This window comes from Populus euphratica, unplaced genomic scaffold (genome assembly GCF_000495115.2).
Source record: "Populus euphratica unplaced genomic scaffold, PopEup_1.0 scaffold1298.1, whole genome shotgun sequence".
Lineage (NCBI taxonomy): Eukaryota > Viridiplantae > Streptophyta > Magnoliopsida > Malpighiales > Salicaceae > Populus > Populus euphratica.
The window spans coordinates 37,742-56,430 of record NW_011501147.1 but is presented as its reverse complement, the minus strand read 5'-3'; the positions used below and the strand labels follow the sequence as shown (position 1 = coordinate 56,430).

Genomic DNA, 18,689 nt, shown 5'->3' with positions numbered 1-18,689 from the left:
CCCACCAGCTAAGCAAAATGAGGTAAAACCAGGAACAAAGCAATCCTGAGACGATATAATGGAGATGCGGGGGATCGAACCCCGTGCCTCTCGCATGCAAAGCGAGCGCTCTACCATTTGAGCTACATCCCCATCTTGTGAATTCCCTAGGAACATTTTATATAGCTAATATATTTGAGCACAAACTTATATAATCTCAGTGTTGGCTGCTGCCGCTACTTGTTTCCGTTTTCCCGCCATGACTGGAATGGAAATCGACAGAGAGAAAAATATCCAGAGAAAGCATTCCGCTTACCAATCTCTGGTCGCTATTTCCCATTATCTCTTTCTTTCTCATTCTTCTTCAGTTTCTTTTACGTCCCAAAAATGTCATTAGTTTCTTTCTTTTTCCTTTTGTTTTCTAGGAAGTGTGAACTTATAATTGCTAAAATTGCAGGATGAGACCTTTGATATTCAAAACGAGACCTATAGAGGCCAGCAATATAGTCAAATTTACTTTGCTCGTCTTCACTTGATGAGAACACTGCTTTACTCGCTCATTACCCATTGGAAACCCCATGTCCCTGGTACCTCTCTTTCTTTCTTTCTTTCCTTTTTTTCCCCTTGTTGAATTGAAGTTAAAGTTTTCTTCTTTTTTTTTTATTAGGTGATGTGTGTTTGATTTGTGTTTTTAGCTTACTTATGGATTTAGGGTTGTAATTTTGGATGTGGGGGAGGAGTAATTTCTGATATGTTTCTCTTAGAGCATTTTAATTTTTAACTGAGTTGTCTTTAAGAGTAAAGTTGGGGTTTTATGTGGGTTTCTTGTTATTTTGCTGATTGGTTGGTAGGTAAGAGGGAATCTGTAGGTTATGGTGGTATTTAGGGCTTAGGGTTTTGGTATATTTTTTTGTTGGTTTTTGTTGATTTATTTCATAGAAAATTTGGAAAATTTGTCTTTCTGTAATTGCTCCTAGAATTTCAATGGAATTGGTTGTGAGGTTTGATATGTTGATTGACAGAGGCCAATTGTACATGGTGTTGGTAAATTTCCTGAGTGGTGTATTTTTCAATTTCTTCTTTTCCCTCATTTGTAAAGGTCTTGGATGTAGGTAGTTTGGATTCTTAATGATGTGATGATGTGACATTGTTATAAGATGCATGGAGTGGTCTTTATTGACCAGCTTCTTTTTGTTGTAGTTTGTACAGTTTTGGGGTTGGAAGAAGGCAAGGAATGCATCATTGTTGGGACCCTGTACAAGCACATGAAACTTAAACCTTGTGTCCTTGATGAATATTCTAAGGAGGTATTTGGTTGTTAATAATGAATTTCATGACGTTGTCATTTATATCTTTTTTTCTTGAAATTGAGAAAGAAATTGTACGTTGCAAGGGTGTTTGATTTTTTAAACTTGAGTGCAATGTGCAGAGATCTGCAGTGCCTCTTGTCAAGCCTCACAACTTCATGCATCCGGATGATCATTTGGTTTTGGAAGATGAAAGTGGAAGGGTTAAGCTTGGTGGCACAGTGCTTTCACCTTCAAAATATGTTACAGGTACCTCTCATGTACAAAAATAATAAATTCTTGTGAGGTCAAATGCAGTTTGTTGGAAGCTATTAGAGAGGTACAACTTTTTTTGTTTTGGAACAAATTGGTAAAGCCTGCTTAATCACTGTTTTTTCCAGTTGTTGTGTTCATGTTTTTGTCAAGCATTATCTTTCTATGACATGAAAATCGTGTGGTAATAATTTCGGTCTCCTCATGCTTTTGTATTTAATGATGAATCTGTGGTTGGACTGGAATTGTGTGGACGGCTAGCCTTGTTTGGCATTGATGTCCAACCATATTTTTGAAAAATTATGAATTTTTTTTAGCTTCATATTTTTTTTGATATTTTTGGATTGTTTTAATGTGTTCATGTCAAATAAATTTTAAAAAATAAAAAAGATTATTTTGATGCATTTCCAAGTGAAAAACACTTTAAAAAGCAACCCCTATCACACTTCCAAACAAGCGTACATGGAAATACTTGTTTTCCACAACCTTTTGAGCAATATGATTTTGAATATTTTATTTGTCTCACAAACCGGTTTCACATTGATATGATGCATTTGATAGGCGGTGTCGTTGCTTTGCATGGAAAGGAAACTACTGCTGGTGACTTTTTGGTTCTGGATGTCTTTGAAGCTGGTTTAGCACCACAAATGGAGCCCCAACTTAAATCAAGTATGATATAAATTATATTTCTGGCATCCATATTCATGATTTCTACTTGGATCAGATATATACAAATCTTTCTGTTTCTTGGTTATCACATCCTTATTCATTAAGTGTTTTTGAAGATGTATTCATCTGCATTGTAATCATCATCTATACGTGCTTTAGAATTAAAAGAATTACATACAACTGAAGATAAATTTGAAATTAACAGAAAAAAGATTATATAGACAGAAGTATTTTGGAATTAGCATGGAGTTTCTGTTACAAGGGATTGTAACATATGAGAAATGCATCTGGGACTAATTTCACAAAATATTACTTGAAAGATCATAAAAATGTCGTCCAGACACCTACTTAGCTGTTGAAACACCAAATGGGAATTCCAAGTTGCTTCCTTTGTAGATGAATCACTTAATGCCCATTTGAACAGAGTAGACTTTGTCCATTCTTAAGTTCGATATTTGCATTCCATTTACCATGTCATCTTTTGGAAGCCCCTCCTTTTACTCTTCTTTTGGAAGTCAAATTGTCTTTTAGACCTGGCACTTATTATTCACAGGCGAGGACAAGTATGTTGTTTTTGTTTCTGGTGTAAGTGTTGGAAGCAGCAAATCAAATCCTCTCCAATTTCAGCTTCTTGTGGATCATATAACAGGACATCTGGGAGATGATCAGGTTTTTACAGTTTCTTTCCTACACCCCCCCCCCTCTCCCAAAGGTTGTTCTGCTTATCTTGCATTCTTAAAATCCTTAAATGACCAGGAACAGGGTATTGCGGCAGAGATAGTTCATGTTGTGTTTGCAGGTAATTCAGTGGAAATTCCATCTGGTCTTCTAAATGGACAGGTAACATTTTATATATTTTCTGTCTACTTTGTGCATGTTCAGATCTGAAGTTTTCCTTTTCAATTCTTGTCTCATCTTTTCATAAGATGCTCTGTGCTATTGTCTTTGTATTTTCCTACCTGTTTGAAATGGTGCAAAAGTGAAAGCTAGTGCTCTGATGGTAGCGATGCTATTTTTGCAATATTGATTAAACCTGAATGAGATATTAATGTCTGGAGGGGAGAGAGAGTGCATACTAACCAACTATTATAAGAATTAAAAACATGTAAATAATTTGCTTTATGGGCTCAAATATTTAATGGGATTTTTTATGTCATGTCACCTAAACAATGTTTGTCCCTTGGTCATTTTGGCAGAATTTAGCTTCAAAGGATCAATCTAGGCTCTCTGAACCAGTTCAGGAGCTGGATATTTTGTTGACTCAGGTTGTTTTTGTTATTTTGACTGATAACTAACAACTTTTATTTACGTTTTGTTCTCCCATTTTGTCTTTCTTTTGGATCTGTTTGTCATGGTCTCATTGTTTAAAACCTCTGTTTAGATTGCTGCAGGTGTGTCTGTGGATATCATGCCAGGATCTAATGATCCAGCAAACTTCGCTTTACCTCAACAGGTTTGCCCTTTCTTATGTTTTTCCTTCTTTTGGGAATTTATGTGCATCCTCACTTCAACTTGAAAGATTTTTTTCTCTATCCATTTCTTTTCAGCCTTTGAACAGATGCCTTTTTCCTGGATCAAGAGCGTATAACACTTTTAATTCGTGTACTAATCCTCATTGTTTTGAGCTTGATGGTGTCAGGTAAGAAATGAGTGCATAATTCAACAATGAATTGTGATAATTAGATGCCTTTTGACAATTGTTTTTGGTCCGTTTCAGGTTTCTTGGAACATCAGGCCAGAACATTGATGATCTTAAGAAGTATTCAGAAGCAAGGGATGAGCTTGAATTAATGGAAAGGACATTAAAGTGGAGGCATCTGGCACCAACAGCACCTAACACACTCGGTAGAAGCACCTGCTATGATTTGGCGATTCATTTTTCATTTTTCTTATGTTAGCTTGATTGTTTGAAAACTTAGATAACACTATATTCAAACAAAGAGAACAGGAATACTTGCAATTAAAATTCTGATTTCTTCCATGAGCTCCTAGTTCAAGAATCCACTCTAATCAATGTCTTTCAGGTTGTTACCCTTTCACTGATAAAGATCCTTTTTTGATTGAGAGCTGTCCGCATGTTTACTTTGTTGGTAACCAAGATAAATATGGAACTCGCATTTTAAACGGTATTCTCTCATGAACTCATACATAATAAATAAGGAAAAACAGGTCTAATCTGTAGTTGAATTTTCTTAAATTTACAGTTAGATTTAATGTTGCCTTAAATTGCAGGTTCAGAAGGGCAGTTTGTGAGACTTATTTCCATTCCTAAATTCTGTAATACTGGAATTGCGGTTGTGGTAAGTTTTTGTATGTTATTATAATTCTCAAAGTTATTAAGGATCTGAAACAACCATACCTGAACTTTATTATGCAAACTTTTAGCATGCATGATTAGATGTGGATCCATGTCTTGCATTTTGTTCCTTTCCTGGATTTGGAAGATATGTAATTCCTCCTCTTTCTGATTTACTTATCTTTTTGTTTCATTTGTTTTATAACAACAACAAAGCCTCCATTGCAAACCGGTTGTGGTCGGCATTATGGATCTTCTGTTTTTTTTTTTCTTTTAGAAGGGAAGTAAAAAACGCTTATGTTAAAATTAAAAAAAGAAAGAGAGAAGATAAGTCTATTGTCAGAAAGATGAAAGATAGAATCATTTAACCTACATTTTAGGATTGTTTAGTTAATTTATTTTTGTTTACTCAAATAAGTTTATCAGAAAGATGAAAGCAAGAGACGGATTTGGTGGGACAATAAGGAATGTTAAAATCATCAGCGTTACTTGGTTAATATTATTACACTGCTAATAACAATGTTAAAATGACTCTAGATTAGATACGTGAAACTATATTACATTTGTAGTTCTGCCTGAACAAGGCCTCTGATTACCAATCCTCTTTACATTTTAAATTTTGGTCCATTCGTTTAGTAGGGAAACTCACCAAAGAATGATAAGAGAGATTAATAGTTAGAAATGGGCACAAAAATGTAGTTTCATCACTCAAGTGTTGTGAGATAGGGAGCACAAAGTTTGTAGCTTTTCTTCTTTTCAGTTTCTTTCTATGAACTTCTCTTTCAACAATGTTTGCCATTAACAGTAATTTTCATACATTTTGCAGCTTAATTTGAGAAATCTGGAATGCCATACTCTCAGTTTTGGTGCTCAATTCAGCCCTTAAAAACGTTCTATGATGTATGATATCTGTGTTACTGAAGGGACTAGAACTGCTAGGACGTTATCACTGCCTAATGCACTGTCTGAAGCCTGCCACCAGTAGATTAATTGGACTATACATAATCTCCATCGGAAGATGTCTGCCAGCAGGTTTTCCAACTGCCTAGACGGTATTTCTTTCTTGCAGGATGTTTTGTAATTTTGGAGGGCCTTCTTGTGAATTGTATGTAGGTCTTGTACATTTTGAAATGTAGGTGAACCTTTCTGAACTTAAAATTCCAGGGACGCATTGCGGTACCTGAAAGGAATGGTGCACGTATTGTCATTGTCTGAACTTTGTTGTTTTTCAGGGCACAATTGAACTCCATGATTATAGTTCTAGTTTCACAAATCTCCCTCTTTTGAGAGTGGGCTTGAGCTGCTTAGGTCTTGATGAACATGATGACAACTTCTGTAGCCATGAATTCATAGAAGGCCCTCTATCATTCAACATGATGATAATAATCATTTCACAAAATGGAACTAGCGGTCAATGAGCTTTTTCCTCTACTCAAAGCACGTCACCGATAAAACGTTGAGTGCAAAGGCATTTTTATGGCAGTCTCGTTTGCATGAATAGACTTTAGTAGCATTCGATAAATCAATTGGGTGGCACAAAACAATACCTGGTAAGCAAGCCCATCCTGTCAAATCCCCAATCATGGGCAGCCCGATTCTTATTACATGTTCCATTCCCTCCTCTCAGGGGAAAAACAAAAAAAACACCCAACCTTGCTACTGACAATTTTATCAGCAAGAACATGCGTGGCGCGCATTTCTAGTCGAAGTCCGAATTAATGTAAATCTTATCATTGTCAATCACCAATAAATCCCATGTCAATGCCAACTTATTGTCCAGTTAACCCCATTATTCCCTCCTCTAACGGCTATATTTTCTATTTCAATTATTCAAATCATCCCTGTTTCTCAACGGTCCATTTCTCACATAACACCAAAGTCACTACCCTACAAAACCAGCTCCTCCATATATACACATTTCCCTGTCACCATGACATTACCCCTCTTATCTCTCAATCACCCTCTTCCTGTCTCTCTCTCTCTCTCTTCAAAATGGGCACTGTTAATAATGACTCTAGTAGTACTACAGTTCAACATGTAACCAAGAAATCTTCGGATGAGTTGCTGAGGAAATTTGCGGAAGAAATGAGTGATGATGATGCTAATGATGCTAAGAAATTGGAGCTGGCGAGGGTGTTAAAAAGGACAAAAAGGAGGAAGACAAGAAGGGATCTCGAAAGTGGTAATTTATGCGAAAGTCCATCACATTGTAAGTCGAGTTCCAGCTTAGTAGAGAGGAGGTCACTTCTTCATCCGGTGACAAGGAAATCTGTATTGCTGAGGCAACTTGGGATCGGAAGGTTACAGCTCAAAGCAAGGGATACCAAGAGCAAGTCAATCTTGGCTTCCATTGAAAAGGTGAGACGTTCTCCTACTATTCTCCAGTCATTCATCATTAGAGCAATATCTCATTAACTACTAATAGCGTTCTCGAAAATTTATTTACTTTTTTTGATTGGTGTTGTTGGTTCGAATCTGGATCCACATGTTTTATTTTACTAATCAAAACTTCTCACAATGCAGACATGGCGCAGGACTGTAGAAGGAGCCTCAAAAGTACTCATGGAGAAGCATTACAATCGACACAGGCGTTTGATTAACGATATGATCTAGCTCGTGGTATATTTAAGTAGCAGTTATTTAAGTATGAACTTAAAAAAAGAAAAACAGAGAGAGAAGGAGGTTTAATTTTTGTTAATATCAAACATCAAATTCACACATTTCTTTTTTTACTCATATTAGTTTTCAAGCTTCAAGCTAAATTCCAAGTCGATCAATCTTGCTTTTATATTTTTTTCCTCTTGTTGTCTTCACCACAGCAACTGCTGTGAGAATGTAATAATAAGGAGGTGAGATAATCAAGAAATCTTACCACTCCTTCTATCTTTCTTGCCAATTGTATTAGTGACGGACGCGTTTCTTTAAAATTTAAATATTTTATATTTAAAATTAATTATTTTTTATTTTTTTAAATTTCTTTTATGTGCTATGTTGGAATAATTTTAAAAATTATTTTAATATTTTTTTAAATAAAAATTATTTTAATATTTTTTAAATAAAAAATTATTTTAATATTTTTTTAAATAAAAATTATTTTAATATTTTTTTAAATAAAAAATATTTTAAATCACAGCCAATCATATTATCAAACATGCCTTAACTTTTAAAAATAAAATAAATATTATTAAACATACCCCTGCAACTAAGCTAAGAAACGCAGAACAACACATGATTAGTGACTGTCACTAGCTCTTGGAGGATATATTTTTCATGTACAATGATGTTGTCTTCTTGTTGTTGTTGTTATTATTTGATAAAATCAACTAGCTTTTGGGAGATATATTTTTCATGTACGATGACACTATCTTATTGTTGTTATTATTATTATTCGATGAAATGGGTCCAGAATCCATGGCCAAGGGGTCCAACGTCCATGATCGATGAAGTGTATCCAAATAACATATGTTATTAATCTATACATCAGCAAATCTTATTCGTTATCAAATCAAATTGATGGGCCATGAAAAGATCACAAGATGCTAATTACACGATCCCAGCAGTAATAGCCTTCAAAAGTTCATCTCTCTTTGTCACCTCCTGATCCATTGGTTAGTTCTATGCTCCATTCACCCAAGTCACATATAATTTCTCACATAAGTCTAAGGCAAAGAGCATCGACGAATCGCTGGTAGCTAGGCTAGATTAGACCTATCACCTAAGTCCATTTGCCGGTAGCTAGGCTAGATTAGACCTATCACCTTAAGGCAAGAGCATCGGCAAATCGCTGGTAGCTAGGCTAGATTAGACCTATAAAATGGCTAGAGCAGAAAACTCAACCAACAGGAACTACTTTTTCATTTTCAAAGTCGCCGCACCACACACCTAGGAGTATATTTTCAAGCAAAAAGAAAAACCCTTTTTCATCTGATAATGTACAGTGAAGAAATCAACCATATCTTTTATTGCAATGATGTTGTTGGCAATTCTTAGCTAGAAATAGATTGGAGGAGATTCGCAGGTAAAAAACCAAAATACAATGACGGTCATGTGATCCAAAAGAGCCCATGTCACATGTCTCAAGTGTTTGCCCTAACCTTTAGATTATGGAAAACAACTTGCCTCTACCACACTTGCTTGTCTTCCTCCCCTCTATTAATACGAACAGCAAAGTTGTAATTGCCATTCCACCTACTCAATCACACACGTCTTATATCAAAGCCATTTCATTGGATTGGATGGTTAAGATTGCCTTGGCCATGTTGAGCTTGTCACCCCCTCCCTTCTTCCTCACTCCCCAGTCCCTTTTTCTTATTTGATTCTGTGAAATGCAGAGGCAGGCATGAGAGCCAAGAGAGACTTGGATTTTTAACATCTTGAACTGAAGAGAATATGTTACTTATTAACTACTAGCATAGAGCATCCTCATTCCCATCATCTAAATTGCTTGTTTGGTCCATAGCTTGCAAATGATTAAAGATCACAATGATGTATTAGCTGCTAAAACCTTACCAAAACCAGTTTGGTAATGAAGATTTGCTATAATGGTTAGGGTTTGAGTAAAGTGTTTGCATCTTTATAATCACTCTAATGATCACTTGCAGATTTTTGCTAATGAATTTTATTGTCGTAGATTTATAACATTTTTGCTTTTGTGGATTATTGTAATATATAGACAATCTAGATTATCTTTTTAGATTTAAATGGTGTTTCATTAAAATTTAATATGTTTTTTTTAATTAATTTTTTTATATTTTTGAATTATTTTAATATGATAGTATTAAAAATAATTTTTAAAAATTAAAAATTATATTAATACATTTCTAAAAATTAAAAATCCATCATATTGTCGTATAATTCAACCAAATTGATAAGTTTTCACTCGATAGGCTGAAATCTTATCAAATATCGAATCTTATAAAAGGTCATTTCCCTTATTAAAGGGACTTGCCCAAATGAATACATATCTTTCATTTCATACAAGGAGGCTCCCACACCAAGCGAGCACATACAATTTTTCTCATGCAAGGTTCATCACTCCCAGCAATCTGTAAGCAAACTATAGCATTTAGATGTCTACAATTTTAGTTCAAGTTTTGAAGAAGAAGACCAAAGGTAAGTGGACTTCTGCTCTCTTTGTCTCTTTTAATAATAATAATATTTAAAAAAAAAACACAACACAACAGAGAAGTAGTAGAAGAAGAGAGAAAAAAACAAACAAACAAAAAACCAAACCCATTGTCAACTTTCCCCTCCGCAGCTCTCCCCTTTTCGTCTTAACTGCCCGAAGTCCAGATCTTTATCCAGTCTCTCTCTCTCTCTCTGAGCCAAAGTCTGCAAATTTTTTCACTCTTCACTCTCACTCCCAGTCTCCCCAACATGGACCATCAATCTTTTGTAGTTTCTTGTTCTTGAATTATTAAAATCTCACAGTTCTCTTTACATTGCCTTGCTTTGACCCCTTTCTTTCGAGGTTTCTATCTCGAAGCTCGAATCTTTATTGACCCAAATCTTGAAAACTCTCAATCTATACAATATCTAGGCCAAACGGTTTATTTATTTAATTAAAAAAAGTGGGTTTTGTTTTGTTTTGTTTCTCAACAGGAAATGAGGGATGTTGTCGTGGCTAACAAGAATAGCAATGGCTTGTTGGAGACCAGGGAGGCAATATGCACGTATGAGCAAGGATGACATTTTAAATGATGATGATGATTCTACTACTGCCGACTCTCTTCTATGGTCTAGAGACCTTGAGAAACACTCTTTTGGAGAGTTCTCTTTTGCTGTGGTTCAAGCCAATGAGGTTATTGAAGATCATAGTCAAGTAGAGACTGGTCGTGATGCTACTTTTATTGGTGTTTATGATGGTCATGGTGGACCTGATGCGTCTCGGTTCATATCTGACCATTTGTTCTTAAATCTCATGAGTGAGTTTTTTTTTTCTTCTTTTTTTGTTAATTTTCAGGTTTGTTCTTGTGCTTAGTTGTTGAGTTGAGATGACTTTTGTTGTATGATTAGTAGTTTTACGTGTGATGTTAATGTGAATGTGAATTGATTTTATATGCTTTAGAACAAGTTTGGATTTTGTCTGTTAGTTTTATTGGCTTTTTGGTGGAATTGATTGTAAGTATGGGGTTTGACTAGGTGAATCTGTTTACTTTTGTGGCTGGTGTCAATTTGAAGGAATTTGTACATCTCTTCGATACAATCTGATTGGTTTCTCTATGAATTTAATTATTGTTTTGTTGCGAGTCGAATTGATTTCTTGTGAGTGATTGTTGCCAGTGTCAACTACTTCTAGTGTTGCTGTTTTTACATTAGTTTGTTTGGTTAAGTTTAGTATTGTAAGGCAAAATTTTGAAGATCTATGGTAACTGGTAAGAGTGGTTTTCATTATGATGGTTATGTGGATGGATGCTTCTTCAGCCTGCTCCGTAGTTTTGTGCATGTCCGTGATGATGGTTGATTACCAAAATTGAACATGGTCCATTGTGTGGTAGCTCGTCACCGATTATTTGTTTTTGGGAAAAGAATTACGGAAAAGGAAGTAAATAATGCTTTCAGTGTTGAAACTGTTACGACATGTATTATATTTAATGCTTTTCCAGGCAACATTCTCTATGTGATGAACCATGAGCAATTATTGCTTTGTAGGGCATGCCAGAGAAAGAGGAACCATCTCTGAAGAAATCCTTATAAGTGCCGTCTCTTCAACTGAGGATGGGTTTCTTACTCTTGTCCGTAGGTCATGCGGAATAAAACCATTGATTGCAGCAGTTGGATCTTGTTGCTTGGTTGGAGTCATCTGGAGAGGGACATTATTTGTTGCTAATCTCGGTGATTCTCGAGCTGTAATTGGCTCTTTAGGTAGATCGAATAAGATAGTTGCCGAGCAGTTGACCAGGGATCATAATGCTAGTATGGAAGAGGTTAGACAAGAACTAAAATCCTTGCATCCAGATGATTCACATATTGTTGTTATGAAGCATGGAGTATGGCGAATCAAAGGCATTATTCAGGTTTGCTTCTATTCTTAGGTTATTAACTGCCTTCTCACTTTGAAATTATGATGCATACTCACTGTCTCTTCAATTCATTCTCTCTTAAAGTTGTTCTTCAATCTGGAAAATGTCTCGCTTCCTTAAGCAAGTGGATACAAATTTTGGTGTTTATAATTTTTCATTCTCTAGCTGAGGGTCCCACATTTTTTTACATAATGCAGAATAACATATGCTAGAAAAAGTCACCATATTTCAATTATCTAGGATTGCATTCGTGAACAATTCTGATTCATTATTGCTTAACCAATGCTTCTGAAAAAGTTAGGAAAATGATATAGAGATACTGGCACAAATACAAGCTTGGAATTCTCATCTTTATCAAAATCCTCACTCCCTCTCTCCTTCACTTCCTTTTTCAGTTTTCCAGCAAATCATTTTCTTAAAACCATACATTTACCTAGTTCAGGACACTTCAAAAAGGAAAATTACTTGGTTAGCTGATATTTACCAGTGGAGGTTTGCTACCTGGAAGCAATCCTCATAGTGAGACAATCTGAATCTGAATATGGTAGCCCCTTTTTTCTGGAATTCCCTCTTCCGGGAAGGTGTAGAATAAAAGAGCAATATTCAAACGCTGGTCAGATTTTCTTTTACCATTTCACCACTATCATATAAATGAAACTCAACCTTTCAGAGTATATATGTTGCATGTGCATGTATACCTTACGTGCTATGCTCATTCTGCAAACTACTGAAGATAAGAGACCTTTTTTCCAAGATTGAAATTTATTTATCTTGAAGTTAATATCTTTTTTAGTTTCATGTTAGTTTTTCTGTTTACCCCATTCATATCAGTCAATTTTCCCCAGTGTTAATTAGTTGTATTTCCTTCTGGTTTCTCTTGTTGAATTGCGTAGGTATCTAGATCTATAGGTGATGCATACTTGAAGCGGCCTGAGTTTTCTCTTGATCCTTCTTTTCCACGATTTCACCTCCCTGAACCCATTCGTCGGCCTGTCCTAACATCGGAACCATCCATATACTCAAGGGTTTTACGACCCAATGATAAATTTGTCATATTTGCATCCGATGGGCTGTGGGAACACCTAACAAACCAGGAGGCAGTGGAGATTGTGTACAATAATCCACGAGCTGTATGTATTCTCTCTTATTGCACCCAGTTTCTTTTTGGCCTTTTAAATTCAAGACACTGATATTTTGCTCCTATTTTCTTTAAATGTCAGGGAAGTGCAAGGAGACTAGTCAGAGCAGCTCTACACATGGCAGCTAGGAAGAGGGTGATGAGGTATGATGATCTTAAGAAGGTTGATAGGGGGGTCAGGCGTTTTTTTCATGATGATATAACAGTAGTTGTGATCTTTATAGACCATGAGTTGCTAGGAAATAGTACATCTGTGCCAGAGATGTCAGTGCGAGGGTTTATCGACAGTGTTGGACCATCAAACTTTAACTTTCTTCAAGGAGTTGACGCTGATGCCCGGTCCATCATCTAAACGAGCATCTGGGCACTTGAAATGGGCAGTCCAGTAGCCTAGTCGAAGGAGCAAACTTGGCAAGTTTCTGCTGTCAGTTCCCTTTTCTTCTTTTCTGCTTTTTTGCAACTTCTTATATCTTATAGTGCTGGTACCTCCCCCTTCTCTTTTCCAAGTTTTTGTGGGCCGTCGAGCCTGATTTCTTTCACTCTGATACTGTGCTCCATGTTGAAATTCTTACGAGGGAAGTTACAGTTTTTTGGGTTTGACATGTGGGACGTATACACCTGAAGTTTGTGCTATTCATACGCCATGTTTCAATAAAAAAGTGTGTTCGTCTGGTTAATTTCTATTGATGTAGAAGTATTGCAACCTAATGGAGCAAAATGATTGGATTCGTATTGTTTCAAACCAATAATAATGAATGATTATACAGCATGATCCGCTGACATAATTTTAAATGAAGTTAACAATTCTCCAAGCCTACCTTTGTACCATTCAACTAACAGTAACATTTAAGCTTCAAAACATTTCCATGCAAATTGAGCTCCGCCCAAAATTCACTCGTGCTGCAATGGCTCCATCTGGTATGGTTGTGTGGTTTTCAAGTCACTCCATGTACTGACAAGAAGCCAAGTGCCACTGAATATTTTCTTCAGGAATAGCGTTCATTTCAATTGCACAGGTAGATAAATCTTGCTGGCATCGCACTCTTGTACAGCCTTCCACGATCGTCTATATTGAGAGATGCTACAGAAACGCCCGTTCTCCATGCACCACTTCTGCTGGGTCTATCGCCATTAACATATGATCAACAAGCTGCTATATTCGAAGCTCCAGCAATTGATTTTTTTATGAGAAACGCAGAGACACTTCATAATGACTAACAGCAGCTGAGGACATTTTCACAGAATAACAATTCCTTCTCCAACCCCCTTGAGAAGACTTTAACATGTCTTCAATAAAAATCCTGATTGTTTTGTGTGTGTATTCACTCGAGCATTTGTTGGTACATTGACCAGAAAGTGAATAACAAAACAAACAAAAGTTCTTCTCATCCACCAAAGGTAATCATGCAATGATTCAGAGAGAACATTTGAGTTGCAAGTACACATGTATATGAATATAAATACTGGTTTTATTTCATAAAAATTTCTTAAAGAAACAATAAAGTAATGAATCCGAAATTAACCCAAACCAAATCAGTTAGATTCCGCAACTCTTCTACAAATCAAATAACAAAGTAAAAAATTCAAATCTTGAATTTTTCCACTCGACCTCATTTTTTTTTGTTCAGACTTTGACGGAGCAAATCACAAGATGAAAGAGCGAATGAGGAAACGAAATGCGAAGATAATTTTGCAACCACTTGATTGGAAGCCTTTTGTAATACAAAGTGTATAAAGTATGTGTTTGACCAATAGCCTCTTGCTTTGCATGATTAGAAGCACTTCCTGTGCACAATTGATGGACCGGACTCATCATACTCTGCCTTTGCAATCCACATCTGCACTCAAAAGAAAGCAAGTTTCTCCAACCAGATTAGAAAAGCACGGTCCAGAAGTGTCGTACCTGATCATGAATTCAGATATAACTTCTAACTACTCAATGTCCATCTGAAGCTTCACTATTATTCTAGTAAATCCTTCCAATCATTGCAATTAAAATTTCATATTGTTAAGCATTTAATATATAATGATGCTAAACAATACAACACAGGCATAACAATGAAGACATCAAAATGTGCAGAATCAGGTTTAAAGTTCGATCCTGTTTACTGCCCAAATATATAAGAAATAGACACGGTACCTGCTGGAAGGTGCTGAGGGATGCCAAAATGGAGCCTCCTATCCAGACACTGTACTTCCTTTCTGGTGGTGCAACCACCTTAATCTTCATGCTACTGGGAGCCAATGCTGTAATTTCCTTGCTCATCCTATCAGCAATGCCTGGGAACATAGTAGAGCCACCACTGAGAACAATATTGCCATAGAGATCCTTCCTAATATCAACATCACACTTCATGATAGAATTGTATGTTGTTTCATGTATGCCAGCAGCTTCCATCCCTATCATGGATGGTTGGAAGAGGACCTCTGGACAACGGAATCTTTCAGCTCCAATGGTGATAACCTGTCCATCTGGAAGCTCATAGCTCTTCTCAACAGATGAGCTGGTCTTTGCTGTCTCCAGCTCTTGCTCATAATCAAGAGCAATGTAGGCTAATTTCTCCTTCATGTCCCTTACAATTTCACGCTCTGCAGTGGTGGTGAAAGAGTAGCCACGTTCAGTCAAGATTTTCATTAGGGCATCAGTGAGATCACGGCCTGCCAGGTCAAGACGTAGAATGGCATGTGGGAGGGCATAGCCTTCATAGATGGGAACTGTGTGACTCACGCCATCTCCAGAGTCCAGAACAATACCTAGCCAAAACACATTGATAGTGAAAAGTATCAATTCATATCATTTCTCTATAATTGAACAGTCCAGTTGTAAATCACCAAGCTGGATAAACTATATGCTTGTTGAAGAAACTTCTTTGGTTTTCATGATCATGATCCCGGTAGATATCATATAAAATTTCCAAAACGAACTGCGGTTGTGACAACGGGTGAAATACGTTGTGCCAACTTACAAGTTAGAAATATTGAGGGCTTGACAAGTTCCCAGTAACACATTTCATTTTTTTTCTTGATCTAGATGTGCTTCTTTCCCATATATTTTGTTTATCAATCAATTAGTACAACTCCATTTTATTCTGAAAACTTGCAATGCAATAAGCCAATAACAACGTTTTAACATGCATCTATTTGAACAAAAAGCAGATACATAATGGATTGTATCACTTACCAGTTGTACGACCACTGGCATAAAGGGAAAGGACAGCCTGGATAGCAACGTACATCGCGGGAGTGTTGAAGGTCTCAAACATGATCTGGGTCATTTTCTCACGATTGGCTTTGGGATTAAGAGGAGCTTCTGTAAGGAGAACCGGATGCTCTTCAGGAGCCACACGGAGCTCATTGTAGAAGGTGTGATGCCAAATCTTCTCCATATCATCCCAATTGCTAACAATACCATGCTCAATTGGGTATTTCAAAGTCAAAATACCTCTCTTTGATTGTGCCTCATCACCAACATACGCATCCTTTTGACCCATACCAACCATCACACCGGTGTGGCGTGGGCGACCCACAATGCTAGGGAAAACAGCCCTTGGTGCATCGTCTCCGGCAAACCCAGCCTAAAAAATTTCCAGCCCAAATCAGCAATCGCTACCAATATCGCTTTAAGAATCGAATCTTAACTCCAAAATAGATCATAAATGAATCTAGCTTAATACCTTGACCATTCCGGTACCATTGTCGCAAACAAGAGGCTGAATATCTTCACTCTCTGCCATTTCCTCTCACCTGCCACATTGAAAATGCCAACTTTACATTAAAATGCTATAGAAATAGGGAATCACAACAATCTAATGTACTATTTTGACAAAAAAAATCCAAAAATAAAAATATCCCATTTCCTTTTTACAAGTAACAATCAAAATCTGAATATTCATTTTGATAAAATCACATCAAAGATCAAGACCTTGAATTAGCCCACATTTAAAGATAAAGTCTTTTGATTGTTAGAATCGATAATGCTGGATTCTAAGCTAACCCCAGATTAACAAAGAGAATAATGAAACTCAAATGAAATACCGTTTAGAAATCTGGATTCGATCTCCGCGTGGGCGTCTGTTCAAGGTACCCGCCCTCTAGTTTTAAAAAAGGGGAAGATGTGAAATGAAATTTCAGCCTCAAATGAAATTCAGCTTAAATGAACCTCAAATTTTCTTTGAATTGATCTTGGCCGTTGGTTCTCGTAATCTGATCTACGGACCCCATGACGCGTCACGCTCACTGTGTAAACAGCTGGCTCACTTTCAGTTGTTTTGCTCGTATGGACGGATTTGCTCTTGGGATTGTCGTCATGCCTCCTGTAACTTTGGATCATAAAACAAGGGCATTTTAATTGTGGGTTTTTGTTAAATTTCTTGACCACTCTCTCAAATCTCAATTTGACCGGTTCATTGTTTATCTCATTTTGAGTCGAGGGGCATGTTTGTTTTTTAAAAAAATTATTTTTTAAATTTTTTTATTATTAAAAAAAGTTGGTTAATTAAAAATAATTTTGGTTAATGAAAATATTTTCTGGTTAACAAAAAATATTTTTTAATAAAAAAAATTAACTTGATTTTCAGGAAAGTGTTTTTCTTTTTAACTGTATTTGTTTTCTAGAAAGTGATTTCCAGAAAATTACTTTCTAAATTTTTTTGTGTTTGTTTGCTGTTAAGAAAATTAATCAACGGAAAATACTTTTTAGTCAAAAAAAAAATTGGCTTGGTTTTCAGAAAAGTGTTTTTCTAGAAAATTTGGATGAAAAACACTTTCTGAAAATTATAAAAAATTTAGAAATATCATTATTTGCTGATTATATCAAATTTGATCTTTAAACTTTTGATTGCTATATATATTTTGTTTTGAATATTTATTTTTTAATTTCATCTCTTAAAATTTAATTTTTATATTAACATTGGTCCTTATTTTTATAATTTCTATTTGCTTTTTCTTTATCATTTTTTATTGAAATTTTTTATCTATCAAATTTGATCTTGATTCTTTTGATTGTTACTTATTTTATTTGAAATAATTTATGAAATGTTGATTATTATTATTTTAATTTCTTCATCTTTTAATTTTTTAAATTTTTTAAATTTGATCTCTATTATTTTGATTATTATTTATTTTATTTGAGATAATTTATAAAATTATATTTTTTTCAATTTCATTATTATTCAACTATTTAATTTGTAAGATTTGTTTCTTATTATTTTAATAAGTTTGAAAAAAAATAAAATATTAATAAGTTATTTTCCAGCTTATTTTTCATGACATAACCAAATACTGAAAATTATTTCCTAACTTATTTTTTATTATACTACCAAATATTAAAAAGTAATTTATTTCTAAAAAAACTATTTTTCAGCAAACAAATAGGACCTACATTCTTGAAAATTCTCTTTCAGTGAGAAAAGACATGAGCTTTTTAAAATTATTGTATGAACTGGGTTTCTAAAAATATTTATTTTTTAAAAAATATAATTTTATATTTTTAATTATTTAAATATTAAAAATAATTTTTTAAAATATAAAATATTATTTAAATATATTTTTAAAAATAATTATTACTGTATTCTCGTAGCACAAGGAAGCAAATTAGTCTTTGTGAAGGTAACAAAAAAATGTGAAGTACCAAAAAGAACCCTGAAAAGAAAAAAGAAAAAAAACTTAATTGCCAACTCAGTATTCCGTTTCCAACTGTCCGGAGATCATGTCGGCCTGTGTTTTCAGGTGTTGTCATGGCCATCATCACCTGTCTGTTACACCCTCGATTATCGCCTTCAATGCAACGGAGTCGTCATTGACTAGGAGAATCAGTCAAGGATCTGACGGTCGACATTGTATCATGCTAAATGAAGCATATGACGTGCCATGCATAACAAACACAACGTGGGACGGATTATTTGTGGCTGATCACTCTTGGATTAAACGACCGCTAATTGTGGTTCTATTTTCCTTCTTAATTAGAACAGGAGAAGATAAAAAAGCTATTGATTTTCCTTCGTCGTCATCGTCTTCTTCTTGTTGTT

General features: G+C 35.4%; 4 protein-coding genes and 1 non-coding gene across 6 annotated transcripts; 3 read left to right on the top strand and 2 right to left on the bottom strand.

Moving 5' to 3' along the window:
• Positions 1 to 59: 59 nt before the first annotated feature.
• TRNAA-UGC (transfer RNA alanine (anticodon UGC)) lies at positions 60 to 132 on the bottom strand. The gene has a single exon. It is a non-coding gene; the product is annotated as a tRNA-Ala (tRNA).
• Positions 133 to 193: 61 nt separating this feature from the next.
• Positions 194 to 5,808, top strand: LOC105117328 (DNA polymerase delta small subunit-like). 2 transcript variants are annotated; one of them, XM_011014946.1, is made up of 14 exons: positions 194 to 304; positions 437 to 566; positions 1,180 to 1,286; positions 1,409 to 1,535; positions 2,100 to 2,207; positions 2,761 to 2,876; positions 2,970 to 3,047; positions 3,404 to 3,472; positions 3,589 to 3,660; positions 3,755 to 3,846; positions 3,925 to 4,052; positions 4,232 to 4,333; positions 4,440 to 4,507; positions 5,330 to 5,808. In XM_011014946.1, exons 1-14 carry the CDS (start codon positions 239 to 241, stop codon positions 5,387 to 5,389), a joined length of 1,323 nt encoding a protein of 440 aa, XP_011013248.1. In that variant the 5' UTR covers positions 194 to 238; the 3' UTR covers positions 5,390 to 5,808. The 2 variants fall into 2 exon arrangements, with proteins under 2 accessions (XP_011013248.1, XP_011013247.1); XM_011014945.1 differs by having other exon boundaries at positions 2,964 to 3,047.
• A 638-nt stretch (positions 5,809 to 6,446) lies between these two features.
• On the top strand, positions 6,447 to 7,383 carry LOC105117326 (uncharacterized). The gene is made up of 2 exons (XM_011014944.1): positions 6,447 to 6,861; positions 7,027 to 7,383. Exons 1-2 carry the CDS (start codon positions 6,496 to 6,498, stop codon positions 7,114 to 7,116), a joined length of 456 nt encoding a protein of 151 aa, XP_011013246.1. The 5' UTR covers positions 6,447 to 6,495; the 3' UTR covers positions 7,117 to 7,383.
• A 2,070-nt stretch (positions 7,384 to 9,453) lies between these two features.
• LOC105117325 (probable protein phosphatase 2C 68) lies at positions 9,454 to 13,346 on the top strand. Its single transcript, XM_011014943.1, has 5 exons — positions 9,454 to 9,615; positions 10,105 to 10,427; positions 11,155 to 11,519; positions 12,419 to 12,655; positions 12,746 to 13,346. Exons 2-5 carry the CDS (start codon positions 10,115 to 10,117, stop codon positions 13,013 to 13,015), a joined length of 1,185 nt encoding a protein of 394 aa, XP_011013245.1. The 5' UTR covers positions 9,454 to 9,615; positions 10,105 to 10,114; the 3' UTR covers positions 13,016 to 13,346.
• Positions 13,347 to 14,114: 768 nt separating this feature from the next.
• Positions 14,115 to 16,788, bottom strand: LOC105117324 (actin). Its single transcript, XM_011014942.1, has 5 exons — positions 16,699 to 16,788; positions 16,338 to 16,407; positions 15,845 to 16,238; positions 14,804 to 15,417; positions 14,115 to 14,501 (listed from the first exon to the last, which is right to left on the bottom strand). Exons 2-5 carry the CDS (start codon positions 16,395 to 16,397, stop codon positions 14,436 to 14,438), a joined length of 1,134 nt encoding a protein of 377 aa, XP_011013244.1. The 5' UTR covers positions 16,398 to 16,407; positions 16,699 to 16,788; the 3' UTR covers positions 14,115 to 14,435.
• Between the last annotated feature and the right edge of the window lie 1,901 nt (positions 16,789 to 18,689).

Excerpts from the sequence above, each read along its gene's own strand:
- LOC105117328 (XM_011014945.1), top strand. The coding sequence starts at position 239 with ATGACTGGAATGGAAATCGACAGAGAGAAAAATATCCAGAGAAAGCAT. Across the intron at positions 567-1,179 it reads TTGGAAACCCCATGTCCCTG|TTTGTACAGTTTTGGGGTTG; the intron begins GTACCTCTCTTT and ends TTTTTGTTGTAG. Across the intron at positions 3,048-3,403 it reads CTGGTCTTCTAAATGGACAG|AATTTAGCTTCAAAGGATCA; the intron begins GTAACATTTTAT and ends TCATTTTGGCAG.
- LOC105117326 (XM_011014944.1), top strand. The coding sequence starts at position 6,496 with ATGGGCACTGTTAATAATGACTCTAGTAGTACTACAGTTCAACATGTA. Across the intron at positions 6,862-7,026 it reads TCTTGGCTTCCATTGAAAAG|ACATGGCGCAGGACTGTAGA; the intron begins GTGAGACGTTCT and ends CTCACAATGCAG.
- LOC105117325 (XM_011014943.1), top strand. The coding sequence starts at position 10,115 with ATGTTGTCGTGGCTAACAAGAATAGCAATGGCTTGTTGGAGACCAGGG. Across the intron at positions 10,428-11,154 it reads TTTGTTCTTAAATCTCATGA|GGCATGCCAGAGAAAGAGGA; the intron begins GTGAGTTTTTTT and ends ATTGCTTTGTAG. Across the intron at positions 11,520-12,418 it reads GAATCAAAGGCATTATTCAG|GTATCTAGATCTATAGGTGA; the intron begins GTTTGCTTCTAT and ends TGAATTGCGTAG.
- LOC105117324 (XM_011014942.1), bottom strand. The coding sequence starts at position 16,397 with ATGGCAGAGAGTGAAGATATTCAGCCTCTTGTTTGCGACAATGGTACC. Across the intron at positions 15,418-15,844 it reads TGCCAGTGGTCGTACAACTG|GTATTGTTCTGGACTCTGGA; the intron begins GTAAGTGATACA and ends TGTTTTGGCTAG. Across the intron at positions 14,502-14,803 it reads CCCTCAGCACCTTCCAGCAG|ATGTGGATTGCAAAGGCAGA; the intron begins GTACCGTGTCTA and ends TTTTGAGTGCAG.